General features: G+C 32.4%; 2 protein-coding genes across 2 annotated transcripts in view; both read left to right on the top strand.

Annotated features, from left to right (window-relative positions):
• Positions 1 to 1344: 1344 nt before the first annotated feature.
• LOC111708533 (uncharacterized) lies at positions 1345 to 12922 on the top strand. Its single transcript, XM_023481940.1, has 13 exons — positions 1345 to 1576; positions 3625 to 3714; positions 4001 to 4081; positions 4465 to 4537; positions 5895 to 6024; positions 7084 to 7158; positions 7662 to 7782; positions 8676 to 8879; positions 9196 to 9354; positions 10223 to 10328; positions 10800 to 10853; positions 11679 to 11782; positions 12770 to 12922. Exons 1-13 carry the CDS (start codon positions 1409 to 1411, stop codon positions 12905 to 12907), a joined length of 1503 nt encoding a protein of 500 aa, XP_023337708.1. The 5' UTR covers positions 1345 to 1408; the 3' UTR covers positions 12908 to 12922.
• A 92-nt stretch (positions 12923 to 13014) lies between these two features.
• The window catches only part of LOC111708524 (uncharacterized), a 16763-nt gene continuing 13366 nt past the window's right edge, over positions 13015 to 16411 (top strand). The window contains exons 1-3 of the mRNA XM_023481931.1: positions 13015 to 13049; positions 15042 to 15203; positions 15475 to 15576. Coding sequence (XP_023337699.1) covers positions 15514 to 15576 — 63 coding nt within the window. The 5' untranslated portion in view covers positions 13015 to 13049; positions 15042 to 15203; positions 15475 to 15513. The remainder of the gene's footprint in view (positions 13050 to 15041; positions 15204 to 15474; positions 15577 to 16411) is intronic.

Genomic DNA, 16411 nt, shown 5'->3' with positions numbered 1-16411 from the left:
TAAGCTGACCACTGCGGGGCAGGAGATTTTAAACAAGGAGGCGCAGGCGCAGATTGTTGCTGAGGTCAAGAAGGTCTTTGCCTCGGTGAGTATAGTCAGATCTTTACTCAAAATGTTTCAGGGACTTTTTTCAGAGAACCTTCTTGGTAGTTACCGTAATGTATCTATATTTAACCACGCACGCTTTTACTTAAAAATAGTTCAGGATTTTACCAATTACTCCTTTTTAACTGAAACTAGAAACAAGCACATTACAGTTTCAAGAGGCTTTAAAAAAATGTTAGCCTCTCCTGCACAAATTCCTGGTTACACCCCTGATTCAGATATTTACGTTTTTTAGGAACAAACAATTACCAACATACAAAACAAATAAATATATATGTATATATAATAAATATTGTAAATATATATATACATTTTACAATATATGCACTATGGAAGTTTCAAAATATTTTAAATTTCTTCTTCTCCTCTGCAAACTTGAACATTAATTTGGTAATTAAAAAGTTTTCTAACTTTATGCAAGAAGTCAGCATTATGAATCTTAAAAAGAGGCAGCGAGAGACCGAGTTCTATCAAGTTTTTATTGCTTAAAGGGATTGCTTCCAGATTTGAGAAAAGGTGGTTTATGTTTGGAGGGCTTTCATCAAACATTAATATATTGATCGATGCTTTGCAATTAAAATTCATTTTATAAGAGCTGAGCTGGGATATATTGAGATGAATGCTTAATCTCAATCTTTTTTAATCTGCAGATTAATTTAATCTTTATTTAATATCCCGCATGGTAATCGTATCAGCTGGGCGAATAACTAAAATTAAGTGATTAAGTATAAATCCTCAAATTAAAAGCGCCCATAGTGAATATCAAGATCAAGTGACCGGGATTGTGGGGTTAAAGCGAGGTTGAAGCTGTACTCCTTTCAGGCAACTAAACAAGTTTGCTTTTTGCAAAACTAACGCTAAGAAGATGAGGGGTCGCAAAATCTCTTTATGTTAAGCTAAGCTAAAAACCATCTTTCTCATCCCATCTGTTTAAAGACAATTTTTGTTGGGGTGGGTGTGGGGGGGGGGTAGTACAATTGTGTCGGATTAAATGCATATTCTTTATTTTTTAAAAGATTGCGACATGTTTGCATACAAATTAATAATAAAAACTCCCCCATTAGAATTTTCAGGTTTTGTTTATCTTTTAGATTTAAAGAGAATAAATTTTCCTTTTAAATACTTTTAAACTTTTTCATTTAGCAATAAAACAATTAATCAAAATTTAAAAAATTTAGATGATTTTTAACTAATTATATTAAAAATTTGTTAGTTTCCCCCTTGTTAACATTTTTAATTGCTCTGAAACCACAAACTGTGTGGGTTGTATCCAGCTATCCTGGGTGTAGTTATACTAGACAGGATGCAGACTAAACACGGTTCAGTTCTCCTACTCCTACCCCTACCTGGATCCCTAGTTCTCCTACTTCTACTCCTTCCTGGTTCCCTATCTCTGCTCTGTTATGAGGGGAAGGAGGCAGCAAACTCAACCCTTGATCAATATAATCCAGCAGCATGTACAGATCATCAAGTAGGAATCTTTGTATCATACTTCCATTTTTCTTCTAATAATTGTAGATCTTAAAAACCTACATATTTCCTAATTAGTTAAAAATGCCGCCATTTTAGTTTAAATAATATAGTGCATAATTCAAGTTTAGTTCAGATCATAATTGGTCTAAGCGTTACACTTTATTTCAGAAAAATTCTTAAGAACTAAGCTCATTATTAAAAAAAACTTATTAGTTTTCGAACGTCTTTTGGAAATCTTTTTGTATTTCTGAATTTTGAAAAAGTTTTATTATGTTAAATTGTATTTGCTACATTTTGCAATGACAGGTGCATATTTTTATCTCTAAAAAAATAACTTTTTTATTCCTCAACATTTATAACTTGTGGAAAAATAAAAAAAGAGAAAGGAAATGAGTTTTTCATCCGCATATCTTTGCATCCCGATGTCATATAAAAGGTTTACACCTTTAGGTTGCACAGATATACGGATAAGAAATTTAATTAAATTAAAAATATCGCAACGTGTTTCTTATTATCGTTAGCGGATTTTAAACATTTTTAAAATTCAAAAATTTTTTAAGGTAAAAATGTTAAACTCTGTTTGCGCATGAACGGGGTTACGACAGCTAAGTTTTGGCGTTTATTGAAAACAAACATTACAGACAAAAAAACAAAATGTGAACACCACGATAAAGGAATTGAGTTTTTGTCACAAACTCTGATTTCCTTATCCCTATATCTTTAAATTTGAATGCCGGAAACCTTAGATATTTCAAACTTTGAATTATTTTAGATCAAATAATGATAATTTGAAATATCAAAGGTTTACACCATCTGGTTGAAAAGATATGGCTATTGTAAAATCATAATTTGTGGCAAAAATTCAGTTCCTTTTAATATAATTTTTTGACTTAGATATATACCACCAGAAACACCGACCTTGTTTAACGATACAGTGGGTCTATACAGAAATAAAGATGAATTGTTTAAAGATACAGTGGGTCTATACAGAAATAAAGATGAATTGTTTAAAGATACAGTGGGTCTATACAGAAATAAAGATGAATTGTTTAAAGATACAGTGGGTCTATACAGAAATGAAGATGAATTGTTCAAAGATACAGTGGGTCTATACAGAAATAAAGATGAATTGTTTAAAGATACAGTGGGTCTATACAGAAATGAAGATGAATTGTTTAAAGATACAGTAGGTCTATACAGAAATGAAGATGAATTGTTTAAAGATACAGTGGGTCTATACAGAAATAAAGATGAATTGTTTAAAGATACAGTGGGTCTATACAGAAATGAAGATGAATTGTTTATCAAGAATCAGAAAGAAAAGTGATGAAAAGAATAATTAAACCACTGTGCCAAATTCCCTTCTGATGTTTGCTTTTCAAGGAACAATCAATATGAAATATAACCATATGTAGCTGAACATATTTCATATTTGAACAAAACATATTGTTGAACAAAACATATTGTTGAACAACTAGATATTGTTGAACATCTAGATATTGTTGAACCTTGATATTGTTGAACAACAAGATATTGTTTAACAACTAGATATTGTTGAACAACAAGATATTGTTTGATGAACTAGATATTGTTGAACAACTAGAAATTGTTGAACAACAAGATACTGTTGAACCTAAGATATTGTTGGACAAAACATATTGTTGAACAACTAGATATTGTTGAACATCTAGATATTATTGAACCTTGATATTGTTGAACAACTAGATATTGTTGAACAACTAGATATTGTTGAACAACAAGATATTGTTGAACAACTAGATATTATCGAACATCTAGATATTGTTGAACCTATATATTGTTGAACAACTAGATATTGTTGAACAACTAGAAATTGTTGAACAACAAGATATCGGTGAGCAACTAGATATTTTTGAACAGCAAGATATTGTTCAACAGCTAGATATTTTTGAACAACAAGATGCTGTTGAACAACTAGAATTGTTGAACAACTATATATTGTTGAACAACTAGATATTGTTGAACAACTATATATTGTTGAACAACTAGATATTGTTGAACAACTAGGACTGGTGCTTCTCAATGTTCTCCTTGGACAAGAACGGGTTTAACACCAAGATGTGCTGGAATAAGGACTGGGAGCATGGAAGATACAAGGTATACAATAATACTTTTGTATTTATACATTCCTAAAAAGGCCTTCGGTTTTCATTTATGTATATCAATATGTTTTCGGAGGTGGGCCGGGGAGGAGTCTTAATATTTTCATGATTAGGGTAATATGGAAGTTTAAAAAAGAAAAAAAATACTTTAAAGATGATAGATGAGAGTGCTAAAGAGCATATGTCAAAGCGTCTCTTTAGTAAAAAGACAAAAAAAATAACATTATTGGACCGAGAGTAAAGTTAACAAATATTAAATAAAACTTTTTGTATTTGTTGAGGAGGATGGCTGTATAGTTGGGCAGCACTGTATATCTGGAGTATGCTATGAGAATGCAACTGTTTGTTTATGCAATGATAAGGTATAGATACACTGAGAACCAGAAAACTTTCAACTAAATGTCGTCTTTGAATTATATTGTACTTAAGAAATTTTAGCTTTGAAGTTTTTAATAGACATTATATATTCAGATTAATTAAATTATGTTTAAAATTATTTTAAACCCTCAAGAGCTTAAAAAGAGTTTTTAATTGACATTATATATTAAGATCAATTAAATTATGTTTGAAATTATTTTCAACCCTCAAGAGTTTAAACAGAGTTTAGAAAGCAAATCGGATTAGTAAAATCAACTCAATTTTATATTTTACCTAAAAATATTGAATTTAAAATTAATTTCAGATGAAATCTATAGTGTTGTATATCAGATTGAGAAATTGAATTTGTAAAAATGACACAATTTAGGATTTATGCAACGGATTTGTGGAAAATGGAAATATTTCAACTCCAATCCCCTACCCTCCCACCACACCACCTGGTACAGTAGTAGTTTAACGGAAAATAAACATCGTGTTCCATTTTACATGAGAACTTGTAAAAAGTTTAAAACTTCATCTAAAACATTTTGATATATATAGCTTGACATGTCACAATGATCTCTTGTGAAGGAGATTATTCATTTGATGTACTGTCACGTAGTTTATACGTACTGTACTGTTTACTTTAGCTGGTTAAAGTCAGTCCGGCACTTGAAATGTACCGGATATTTTAGTGGTGTGGTTCCAACGTATTGGAACTATTGGGAGAACAAAATCCCAGAAATGTTTTTAAATTATCAAAAATGTTTTTAAATCATCAAAAATGTTTTTAAATTTTCAAAAATGTTTTTAAATTATCAAAAATGTTTTTAAATTATCAAAAATGTTTTTAAATTGTCAAAAATGTTTTTAAATTATCAAAAATGCCCGAGGATAGTTCAACAGTCTAACGATCAATCTGATGTAAATTGACGATTTATTTGCATATCAGGGGTGTACCAAGAATTTGTCAAAATGTAGCCTATCAAGATCACAGTGTCAAAATGTAGCCTATCAAGATCACAGTGTCAAAATGTAGCCTATCAAGATCACAGTGCCAAAATGTAGCCTATCAAGATCACAGTGTCAAAATGTTGCCTGGCAAGATCATGCAGTGCCACTAGGACTTTTTCTATGAATTATTGTCTCCTGTTGTGTTTAGACCAGCATGAATTTTACATGATAGTCTCCTGTTGTGTTTAGACCAGCATGAATGTTACATTATAGTCTCCTGTTGTGTTTAGACCAGCATGAATGTTACATTATAGTCTCCTGTTGTGTTTAGACCAGCATGAATGTTACATTATAGTCTCCTGGTGTGTTTAGACCAGCATGAATGTTACATTATAGTCTCCTGGTGTGTTTAGACCAGCATGAATGTTACATTATAGTCTCCTGTTGTGTTTAGACCAGCATGAATGTTACATTATAGTCTCCTGGTGTGTTTAGACCAGCATGAATGTTACATTATAGTCTCTTGTTGTGTTTAGACCAGCATGAATGTTACATTATAGTCTCCTGTTGTGTTTAGACCAGCATGAATGTTACATTATAGTCTCTTGTTGTGTTAAGACCAGCATGAATGTTACATTATAGTCTCCTGTTGTGTTTAGACCAGCATGAATGTTACATTATAGTCTCCTGGTGTGTTTAGACCAGCATGAATGTTACATTATAGTCTCCTGTTGTGTTTAGACCAGCATGAATGTTACATTATAGTCTCTTGTTGTGTTAAGACCAGCATGAATGTTACATTATAGTCTCATGTTGTGTTTAGACCAGCATGAATGTTACATTATAGTCTCCTGTTGTGTTTAGACCAGCATGAATGTTACTACGGGTTCAAGGAGAATAATAAGACATCAGGTCTAGAGTTTACAGAACAATGTTTTAACACAGAACAACTGTGTGTCAGAGTAACTAAAGATGAGGAAGGATATGAATACAGGTTCCAGTATATTTTACTTTTTACAAAAACACTGTTAGAATTTAAAATTTACACAGAGCCTCATATGACAAAATTCTGTTGAATGCTAGCAGTGCGTTAGAAATACTGCATTTTATGTATTGTGTAGTTTGACTTTTTGGAAGATGTATATTTGGTTTTAAATGACCGGATGCTAGTATTTGGGTGACAGGATGCTAGTTTTCGGATGAATAAATGCTAGTTTTTGAATGACTATATACTAGTTTTTGGATGACTTATTACTAGTTTTTAGATAACTCAATACTAGTTTTTGTATAACTCAATACTAGTTTTTGGATAACTCAAGACTAGTTTTTGGATAACTTAATATTAGTTTTTGAATAACTTAATATTAGTTTTTGGATAACTTAATATTAGTTTTTGGATAACTTAATATTAGTTTTTGGATAACTTAATACTAGTTTTTGGATAACTTAATATTAGTTTTTGGATAGCTTAATATTAGTTTTTGGATAACTTAATATTAGTTTTTAGATAACTTCATATTAGTTTTTGGATAACTTAATATTAATTTTTGGATAACTCAATACTAGTTTTTGGATAACTCAATATTAGTTTTTGGATAACTCAATACTAGTTTTTGGATAACTCAATACTAGTTTTTGGATAATTTAATATTAGTTTTTGGATAACTCAATACTAGTTTTTGGATAACTCAATACTAGTTTTTGGATAAAATATTAGTTTTTGGATAACTCAATACTAGTTTTTGGATAACTTAATAATAGTTTTTGGATAATTAAATATTAGTTTTTGGATAACTTAATATTAGTTTTTGGATAACTGAATATAGTTTTTGGATAAAACAATACTAGCTTTTGGATGTTTATTTAATATTTGCTTTCTTTGCTGTTTTTAGTCCTCAGTCTCTCCTCCCAACCTTTTAAATCTATCAATTATAGTATCCTATTTATCCTATTTATTTTATTTATCCTTTTTATCCTATTTATCCCATTTATCATTTTTTTCTTGTTTATACTGTTTATCCTATTTATTCTATTTATTCTATTTATCTTGTAGGAGTTGCTGGGATTCCATCTTTAATATAGAGTTCTCAAGACCTGGTTGCTACAAAGGATTTCAACATTGTCACAGGTCTGTTCTTTAATGTTTCATTTTTCATCTTTTATTCTTCATCCTTCATCCTACAACCTTCATTCTTTATCATTCATCCTTTATCCTTCATCCTTCATCCTTTATCCTTCATCCTTTATCTTTCATCCTTCAACCTTCATCCTTCAACCTTCATTCTTTATCCTTCATCCTACAATTCTTTCATCCTTTATCCTTCATCCTTTATCTTTCATCCTTCATCCTTCAACCTTCATCCTTCAACCTTCATCCTTTATCTTTCATCCTTCAACCTTCATCCTTCAACCTTCATCCTTCATCCTTTATCCTTTATCCTTTATCCTTCATCTTTCATCCTTTATCCTTCATCCTTTATCTTTCATCCTTCAACCTTCATCCTTCAACCTTCATCCTTCATCTTTCATCCTACCATTCTTTCATCCTTTATCCTTCATCCTTTATATTTCAACCTTAATACTTCATCCTTCATTTTTTAAATCTTCCATTAATCCTCTCGATATTTACAGTGACAGCTGTCACAATGATACCCTGTTATGTGTGTGCGCGGATAACCTCTGCAATACAGAGAAGTTTACCAGCGAATCTCCTCCCATTACTCCAGGCTCTGGACTATACTGCTATGCAAGAGTAAGCTATATTAATATGGGGAATAATGATAATTAGAAAATTCTATTAAACTATTTTATTAAATTTTATCATTTATATGCTAACTAAAGGAATTGAGTTTTTATCACAAATTGGAATTTTCAGATCCCTATATCTTTGCAACCTGATGGTGTAAACTTTTATTATTTCAAACTTATGTTAATATAATCCTACAAATTCATAGTTTTAAACATCTAAGGCCTGCAAATTTGGGTTGTAAAGATATTGGGATTAGAAAGTCAGAGATTGTGGTTAAGACTCAATTCCTTTGGAACTTTATCTAGACGTGCTATAACGTATATTTACTCATCGTGCATTTTATAATATTAAATTAGCTTTATATTAGCACGGTGCTAAAAGGTTTAATTGTTTCCCGAACTTTCTCCAACATTTTTTATATTTCTAAATAAATCATCTATATAACAGTATTACCTTGGCTAAAACTCAGGACAAAATATAATCAAAAAGGTTTTAAACCTTCTTGATAAAGAGAAAATTATCACTGCAGCAATAGTTGTATGTTCAAATAACCAACCATTTAAAAAGCTGGGCATGTTCGAATCACAACGGTATCCTTGAACCCTTTATCTGATCATTAGCGTGAAAACATCGTCCCTTTTCAAGATTGAAAACTGTGAAATTCTTCTCATTTGATCTGCAAAAGAATTGCTGACGTCCTTCTGTAGAGAAATCACAATTTGAAATAATTAATTTGTTATAATTTATATACATTGATATCTCATTATTTTTTGGTCAGACAAAGCTTTAAAGAGTATCGTTTTAAATCGGACATGCTACTTTATTAATGGAGAGTCTATTAAAGTGACGACTACAGTCTCTTTAATACTTATTTTCAAAATGAAATTGTTGTTAAGGATTGGGAAGATGATAGTATAGAGGAGAAAGCTTGTTCTGCAGATGAGAACTTCTGTATAGAATTCACCTCCCTGGAATCTGATCACGTGCTCCGGGATTGCTGGAATCCGACAGAATATAATAAATATAATTTTACTGGATGTGAAACCACACAGAGCTGTTTTAGAGGGGGCTGCTACAATGCTACTGTCTGTATATGCCAGGTTCGCAAGTTCAGGGGACAAAAGTTCAAAACCTGTGACTCAGTCAAATCACGCTTTGGAACTTTCCTTCCCTGATTAAGTTAAAACCTTGGAAAGTGTAGCTAATAGCTTTCCCGTAAACAAGTAAAATTTTTAAATTATGATAATTTCACATTAAAGGAATACAGTTTACAAGAATAATTAAAATAACGTATGAATTATTTGTTAAGAAGCTAATTTCATTGCATTTATTACAAATTCTATTATTGGTGATTTCCCTTTTTTGGTGATTTCCCCCCGCACAACGTTAAGGTTTCAATTCATATTCCTAATTAAGGATGATTTATGCAACGGGTTTGGGATTGCTGGAAATAATATGACAACCCCAGAACCAGTTACAATGACGACGACAAATAAGACGATGCACTGCTGGTACGGGTTCCATCATAACGGTTCTACCGAGCACGCTTGGCAGAGGGAAGAATGTGCCCCGCAGGTCAGTACTGTCTAAGGAATTAATCTGAAGGAAAAGTGTAAAGCACATGTCCTTTGTTATTCACAGGGAAAAGGGGACATTTATTATTTAAGTTAAGAGGTATTGACTTTTAAGTCGCCATTTTGTATTGCATTGCAAATTTTCGAGATTTGTCTTAAATTAGTTTATATTGGTGAAATTCTATTAATTGTGAATGTTAAAATACTTTTTAGTCAAAATCGGAAAATTTTGAAGGTCCATAAAACTTGCATGCACATTTTGGAAAATGGCGCATGATTTTTGTAATTTTTTAGTTTTATTTTGGTTATCTTAAATTTATATAATACAGCTTCAAATTATTCCTTTAATTTTGTCATCAATATGCTATGAGTATATTAAAAATGTTAGTTTTGGTATGAAATCTACTATCAAATGATCTGCCCGATTTTCTACAGACCACTCAACGGAAGGGCGCGTTATTACTGATTTCGAACCCTGCACTCACTCTATCCCCGTAGTAAATTTTAATTCGAACATGACCTTACCAGTTTGTACCGGCCTGCCAGATAACAGCGTGTACTGACCCGATCCTATGGTACAGTAGGTCGCCTTAACCAGACTAACATACGACAGGGTAAATTTTCTTGGCATAGTCCCGTGCGAGGGCTAACTAAGACAACTCCAATGGCGCGTTCAGACTTTTTACAGTACCCGGCCTAATCCTAGGCCTATTAGTCCACCGTGCACTATTTACAAGCTGTTAAAAGTTAAGCTGAGTAGGCCTGAAACAGTTGTAGTGGAAAACAATGGCGATAGCTATTTAAGAAGGAACAGGAGAAATAAAGACAAGTTTAAAAAAATGAATTTATCATCTAATAATTATGTTTAGGAAGATAGATGCATATTAATAACATCAACGGATGGGTTTGCAATGGGGCATTGTTATGATGTGAACTATGATGATGGAAAATACGTCTCTGGAACTTATGAAACAGGTTTGTTTTTAGAAGTAAAAAATCTTTTTTTTTAAATCTGATTTTTGAAAGATGTAAAATCCTGTAAGGAATTGCTTCCAATGTAAACAGACCTGGAAAATGCATTTTCCCGCGCAATTCAATACATTACACATACCTTATGCAACTACAGTAATAACCAAAAAACTCTGAAATAGGAAGACGACTTTATAACAAGTTTGCTGGTTTTCACTGAAATAGAGGATAATTAATAAAAGGATAAGACTTTCAAGACCAAAGTCGGTTTTATTTTGATTGGGCCTAACTCCACAAGTCGAGTCTAAGAACTGGCAGTTGTCGATCACGTGACACAAGCTGTCGTCAGCTGATTAATGACTTGAGTCTAATCTAGTTGATGAAGCGTTAATTAAACCTGTGTCTAAGGAATTAAACCCCGAGTCTAAGCCACAATCTTCCAAACATGTGAACAATTACTTTAAAAATACAATTTAGGCGAGCACTGCTGGGATGGAACCTGCCACAACGGAACTATTTACGTTTGTTTAGGTAACAAGATAACAACATGGAACCAGATTTAATAAATAGTGAGAAGTAGATGAACCGTGCAGACATAGTTCAACCACTTCTCTTGTGCGCCGGTTCAAAAGGAATGGTTGAATCATGTCTACTAAGATTAACTATGTCTCGCTGTTTATTAAATCTGGTCCCAGATTAATAATTAAATCAATATCTAATTTTTTAAAATTTCATTTTATTTTCAAATTTTGATTTTTTTTTAACAACATTCCTTTATTTGCAGAGCTATATATGTTTTGAAATCATTATATTATTTATATATATATTATTTATTTTGATCGTCTTTGAGTTTTAAAACTAATACTGTGGGTGAGGGTGAAATACCCCTGGACTCTATAGTAACAAAAGACGTGTCTTGCTAAATGTTAAAATATATTAAACATCATTTTTGCTCTTTACAAACTTCGTAGTGAAAACCGATCACTGAGTCAATAGAACTTCCAGTTCTAAATATTTGGTCCAATTCATTCAATCTTTTCCACCAAAACATACACTTTTTAAACTTTTGTTCTTTAGAGACTAATAAGGATAAATGGAAAAAGAAAGGAACCAATATGAGCGATCGAAAGCAACAACTAAATTTCGAATGCATTTGTGTAATTTAAACTAAATAATATATTATCATTCATGTCAATTTTTAGAATATAATCATTGTTTCAACTGTAATGTGTAGAAAAGCATTTAAAGCAACAATTCTTTTTTATATTTAACCCTCAAGGTTTACAACATTGGGTTCCAAAGATATAGGGATTAGAAAATCAGAGTTTGTAGCAAAGCCTTAATTCCTTTGTTTAGAGTCAATGTGTAATGGAGAAGGAGCAACTACTCCGACCCCTCATCACACTACTCCAGGCTCTGGTCTAGACTGCTACTATGGATCTATTTTTGGAGACGAAAAGGAAGATATAGATAGATAGATAGAACTAGACAAGATCAAGATCAGGATCAAGAGAATCACGAGGAGGAAGGGGGGGGGGGGGCTTTAAACGTGATTCTTGTATTCTAAAATGGTTCTGGAAGCGGTGGTTTTTTTTTAACAAATTTCTTTCCGATTATCCAGTCTCTCTGAGGATTTTCATTATCAGGTTACTTTCGGGTTTTTTCGAGTGTTAACAAAATAGTTAAAATGTTAAAGAACTTGTTTTTAGCCTCATTGAATGAAATTTAACCTTACGTATCAATTGTCTTAACTTTGCATAATCTTGAGGGATTACTTTGTAGTTTATTAAACTACTAGAAATTCAAGGCGCTTCGCGCCCTTCTTTCTAGCCTTAGAGGGCGCTTAATGACGATCGAATTTTGATAGAGACAAATATTTGAAATTTTGATTTTTCATAAACCTTCCCTGGGGTCCCTAGATGTCCCACAAAAAATTTGGGCCCGATCGGTTCAGCAGTTTTGACGTTTATTGGATACAAACAAACAAACAAACAGACAAACAGACAAACAGACAAGCCAAATTTATATATAGATGATTAGAAAGAGAATGCTTAATTTCAGTAACCCACTTTAATAGCAAGGAGAAAATATTGTTCGTAAAGGAAAAAAAGGCATCACTAAGATTTAGGTGGTAAAACAGCCCCTTTCTAGAATAAAATGTTAAGGTTTCTGCTGTACAGTGATTACATGCAAAGAGGTCGGAATCTTTGTTGAATATGGCGTTGATCTATATTGTTTCTGCTTACCTTGGTTTCTTCAGGTTCTTGCCACTGAAAATTCGAAATTAAAAACAAGCTGTCTCATATTTTTACTATTCTTCATTGACCTCCAGAAGGACTTAAATTAATCCATCGGACCACAAAAATACGGATTAGAGGATTTTTAAATGGATTAACAATACAAAAGTTCTGAACACAGTTTGAATGATTTATCTGTATGTTGAGTAGAAGAACCTGACGACCCAGATCTGTACTAAGAACGAGACGATGTGCATTGCAGTGTACGGGAAGGACGATTTTTTCTCGGGGAGCTGTTGGGATCCAACCCAGGAAAGAGATAGTCATCGTGTTTTATTTAGTTTTTAAATATTCAAGGTTTTTGGACAAGAATCGGAGACGGTTTTTGGACAAGAATCGGAGACGGTTTTTGGACAAGAATTCATGAGGATGGAACACAGGTAAATGCAGCTATGGACTTCACCGCTGGCACCATGAGGATGGAACACAGGTAAATGCAGCTATGGACTTCACTGATGGCATCATGAGGATTTAACACAGGTAAATGTAGCCATGGACTTCACTGCTGGCATCATGAGGATGGAACACAAGTAAATGTAGCTATGGACGTCACTGCTGGCATCATGAGGATGGAACACAGGTATATATATAGAAGTAATCAATGGACACCCTGGAAGGGGGGGGGGCGACGAGATCTCTTCCCACTACAGTAACTTTTCAGCAGTAGTTATATGGACAACTAAAGTTTTCCCACTTTGGTCATTTTATTGTAGTGTAAAGTATCTCATTTGATACGATAAAAAGCATTCAAGGCTTTGGTTATTAAACTAACTTTTTTCTTCAAAAATTAATTTGAAAATTTCGATTTTATTTTATTTAAAACTATAAAGTATAAATATTTTCGCCTCCCTTCAACCAGTAGGGTTATAAATAGTTATAAAGGCGGGTCACTTGAAATTTCGCTTACTTTCCCTTTAAATACATTTAAAACTTTGGTTTTGTTACAAAAATTCAAATTAAAAAAATACTTTGTATGTGCACACTACTAAATCCACTCTAATACATAGTATGTTGGTCAATAAAATCTAACATAAAATTTCCTTTACAGTTTTAAACTTATATACAGGTATACTATATATATAAATACTTATAGGTTTTTACCTCTTTCCAACAAAAGAAATAAATAGAATTTTTTGTTTGCACTGCAGCTAGTTCTCTAGTTTATTAATTCTCTGATTCTTTAGTTCTTTAGTTCTTTAGTTCCTTAGTTCTCTGGTTCTTTAGTTCTCTAATTCTTTAGTTATTAAGTTCTTTAGTTCTTTAGTTCTTTAGTTCTTTAGTTCTTTAGTTCTCTGGTATTTTAGTTCTCTAGTTCTTTAGTTATTTAGTTCTTTAATTCTTTAATTCTCTGTTTCTTTAGTTCTTTAGTTCTTTAGTTCTCTATTTCTTTAGTTCGCTAGTTCTCTAGTTCTCCAGTTTATTAGTTTTCTAGTTCTTTTGTTCTCTAGTTCTTTAGTTCTTTAGTTCCTTAGTTCTTTAGTTCTTTAATTCTTTAGTTCTTTAGTTCTCTAGTTTTTTAGTTCTTTAGTTCTTTAGTTCTTTAGTTCTTTAGTTCTTTAATTCTTTTGTTTTTGTTGTTGTTTAGTTCTTTATTTTTTTAGTTCTTTAGTTCTTTAGTTCTTTAGTTCTTTAGTTCTTTAGTTCTTTAGTTCTTTTGTTCTTTTTCTTTAATTCTTTTGTTTTTGTTGTTGTTTAGTTCTTTATTTTTTTAGTTCTTTAGTTCTTTAGTTCTTTAGTTCTTTAGTTCTTTAGTTCTTTAGTTCTTTTGTTCTTTTGTTCTTTAGTTTTTTAATTCTTTAGTTCTTTAGTTCTTTAGTTCTTTTGTTCTTTTGTTCTTTAGTTCTTTAGTTCTTTAGTTCTCTAGATCTTTAGTTCTTGAAGATTATTTGTTTATAAACATAATTATCTTCAACATAGAATAAGAAGTAAACAATAAAGTCTTCTGGTTCCAATCCAATCCAACCCAATCTGAATAAAAAGATTTTTTTTCCTCATCTTGTTTATGCGTTGTTTTTATTACTTTATAATGCAAGGCTTTCAGACACTGAAAACTAAGATTTTCACAAGTAACATTTTTGAGACAAACTGTTTAGAAAACCACACAGTTCTGCAATTTTCTGAGATAAGCACGATTAACCCCCTCTGTCCCGGGGCGGATACAGGGGGGGGGCGGCAGGACCTTTGCACCCCCCTGAGATTTCAGAATAGTTTTTCACTAGCACTTAAGGGAAAGAAAACCTTTAAACCTTAAAAAAAAAATTTTTCAAGCGGCGCGTCTCTTGCTTCCTAAATCTTATTTTGTTTGTTCCGTAATAAATCTAGCACCCCCCGCACTTAAATCCTGTATCCGCCCCTGCCTCTGTCTAATGAATGAGAGCTCCCAGCATTACCCAGATATATGCACAATTCCTTTAATTTTCAGGAATGTGCATCAGGGACAGTGTGCACATGTGACACATCTCTGTGTAACAGTGTAAATGTGTCCTCAACCCTCCCAACAGAATCCACACCAACAACTGCTAACAACACGTTCCGCTGCTGGTTCGGGGAGAAACATCCTCATACAGGGGAGGAGAATTGGAAGGTCAACAATTTCACGAATATTTAGAATATTGAAGGGGAAAAATTATAAATTTTGGCTGATATTTCCTCATTTTGAAGTTTTTATCCAAATTTGAATTATATAATTTCCACAGTTTAATAAAAACCCCACCAAATACTTTACCAATATAAGGATGAATGGTTTATGTAGTAAAGGAAAGGAAAACCGAGAACCCTCCCTTTAATAATATAATATTTGACAAGTTAAAGATGTAATATAGAAAGTTTGAACTAATAAATTGAATTGAACTCAGATCGAGGAGTGCGAGGAGAAAGAAACCTACTGTTATCAAATGGTACATGGAGAAGGAGAAACCAGAACGGAATCTAGACAATGCTGGAATCTTGCATATGAGGTAGTAAAACATAACATTTTGAGCACATCTCTTGGTAAAAATCTTTGGCACATTTTGAAATTATAGCAATAATAATGTAGGATATTTTTCTGCTTTCAATGGCGGATTTTCACCATTTAAGAAAAATCAAAAAAGTTTTGATGCAAAGTTCTTAGATTCCTGGTGTAAATCAACTCTAACATGGTCCCGGAGGACTGAGCTTGCTGGCAGACGATTTTTTTAACAGCCACCGCTGCCAGCCTCACATGCTGTCAGCAATAGTTTTAATCAGAGTTTACACCTGACAATGTCCATGAAGTTTTGTGATGTCTGGCCTATAATTGAGAGTAATTGGGTCATAATAAAAAGAAGGATATATATGTCAAAATATCTGTCAACTGGCTCACAGTGAGCTGGGTGGAAAAGGAATTGTATCGTATATTTATTCACCACGTAGTCCTGACATCCTAGAGACATCGTAATTTCATTATGATCAGGGAATAATCAAGGCTCTGAGAGAAAAAAGTTTGACTTGTTTTATTACTATTTCAACACCTTTCATCATCCCTTCCCTTTTACAGTTACACTTTCAGGGAAACCTAAACATTAACTCGATTAACTGAAACCTAAACATTAACTCGATTAACTGAAACATAAACATTATCTCTATTAACTGAAACCTAAACCTTATCTCGATTAACTGAAACCTGAACATTATCTCGATTAACTGAAACCTAAACATTATCTCTATTAACTGAAACCTAAACATTATCTCTATTAACTAAAACCTAAACATTATCTCTATTAACTGAAACCTAAACATTATCTCTATTAACTGAAACCTAAACATTATCTC

The sequence above is a fragment of the Eurytemora carolleeae genome, unplaced genomic scaffold, assembly GCF_000591075.1.
Source record: "Eurytemora carolleeae unplaced genomic scaffold, Eaff_2.0 scaffold38, whole genome shotgun sequence".
NCBI classification, from domain to species: Eukaryota; Metazoa; Arthropoda; class Copepoda; order Calanoida; family Temoridae; genus Eurytemora; species Eurytemora carolleeae.
Note: the sequence above shows the minus strand (reverse complement) of the source record. Positions and strands in the feature narration are given on the sequence as shown.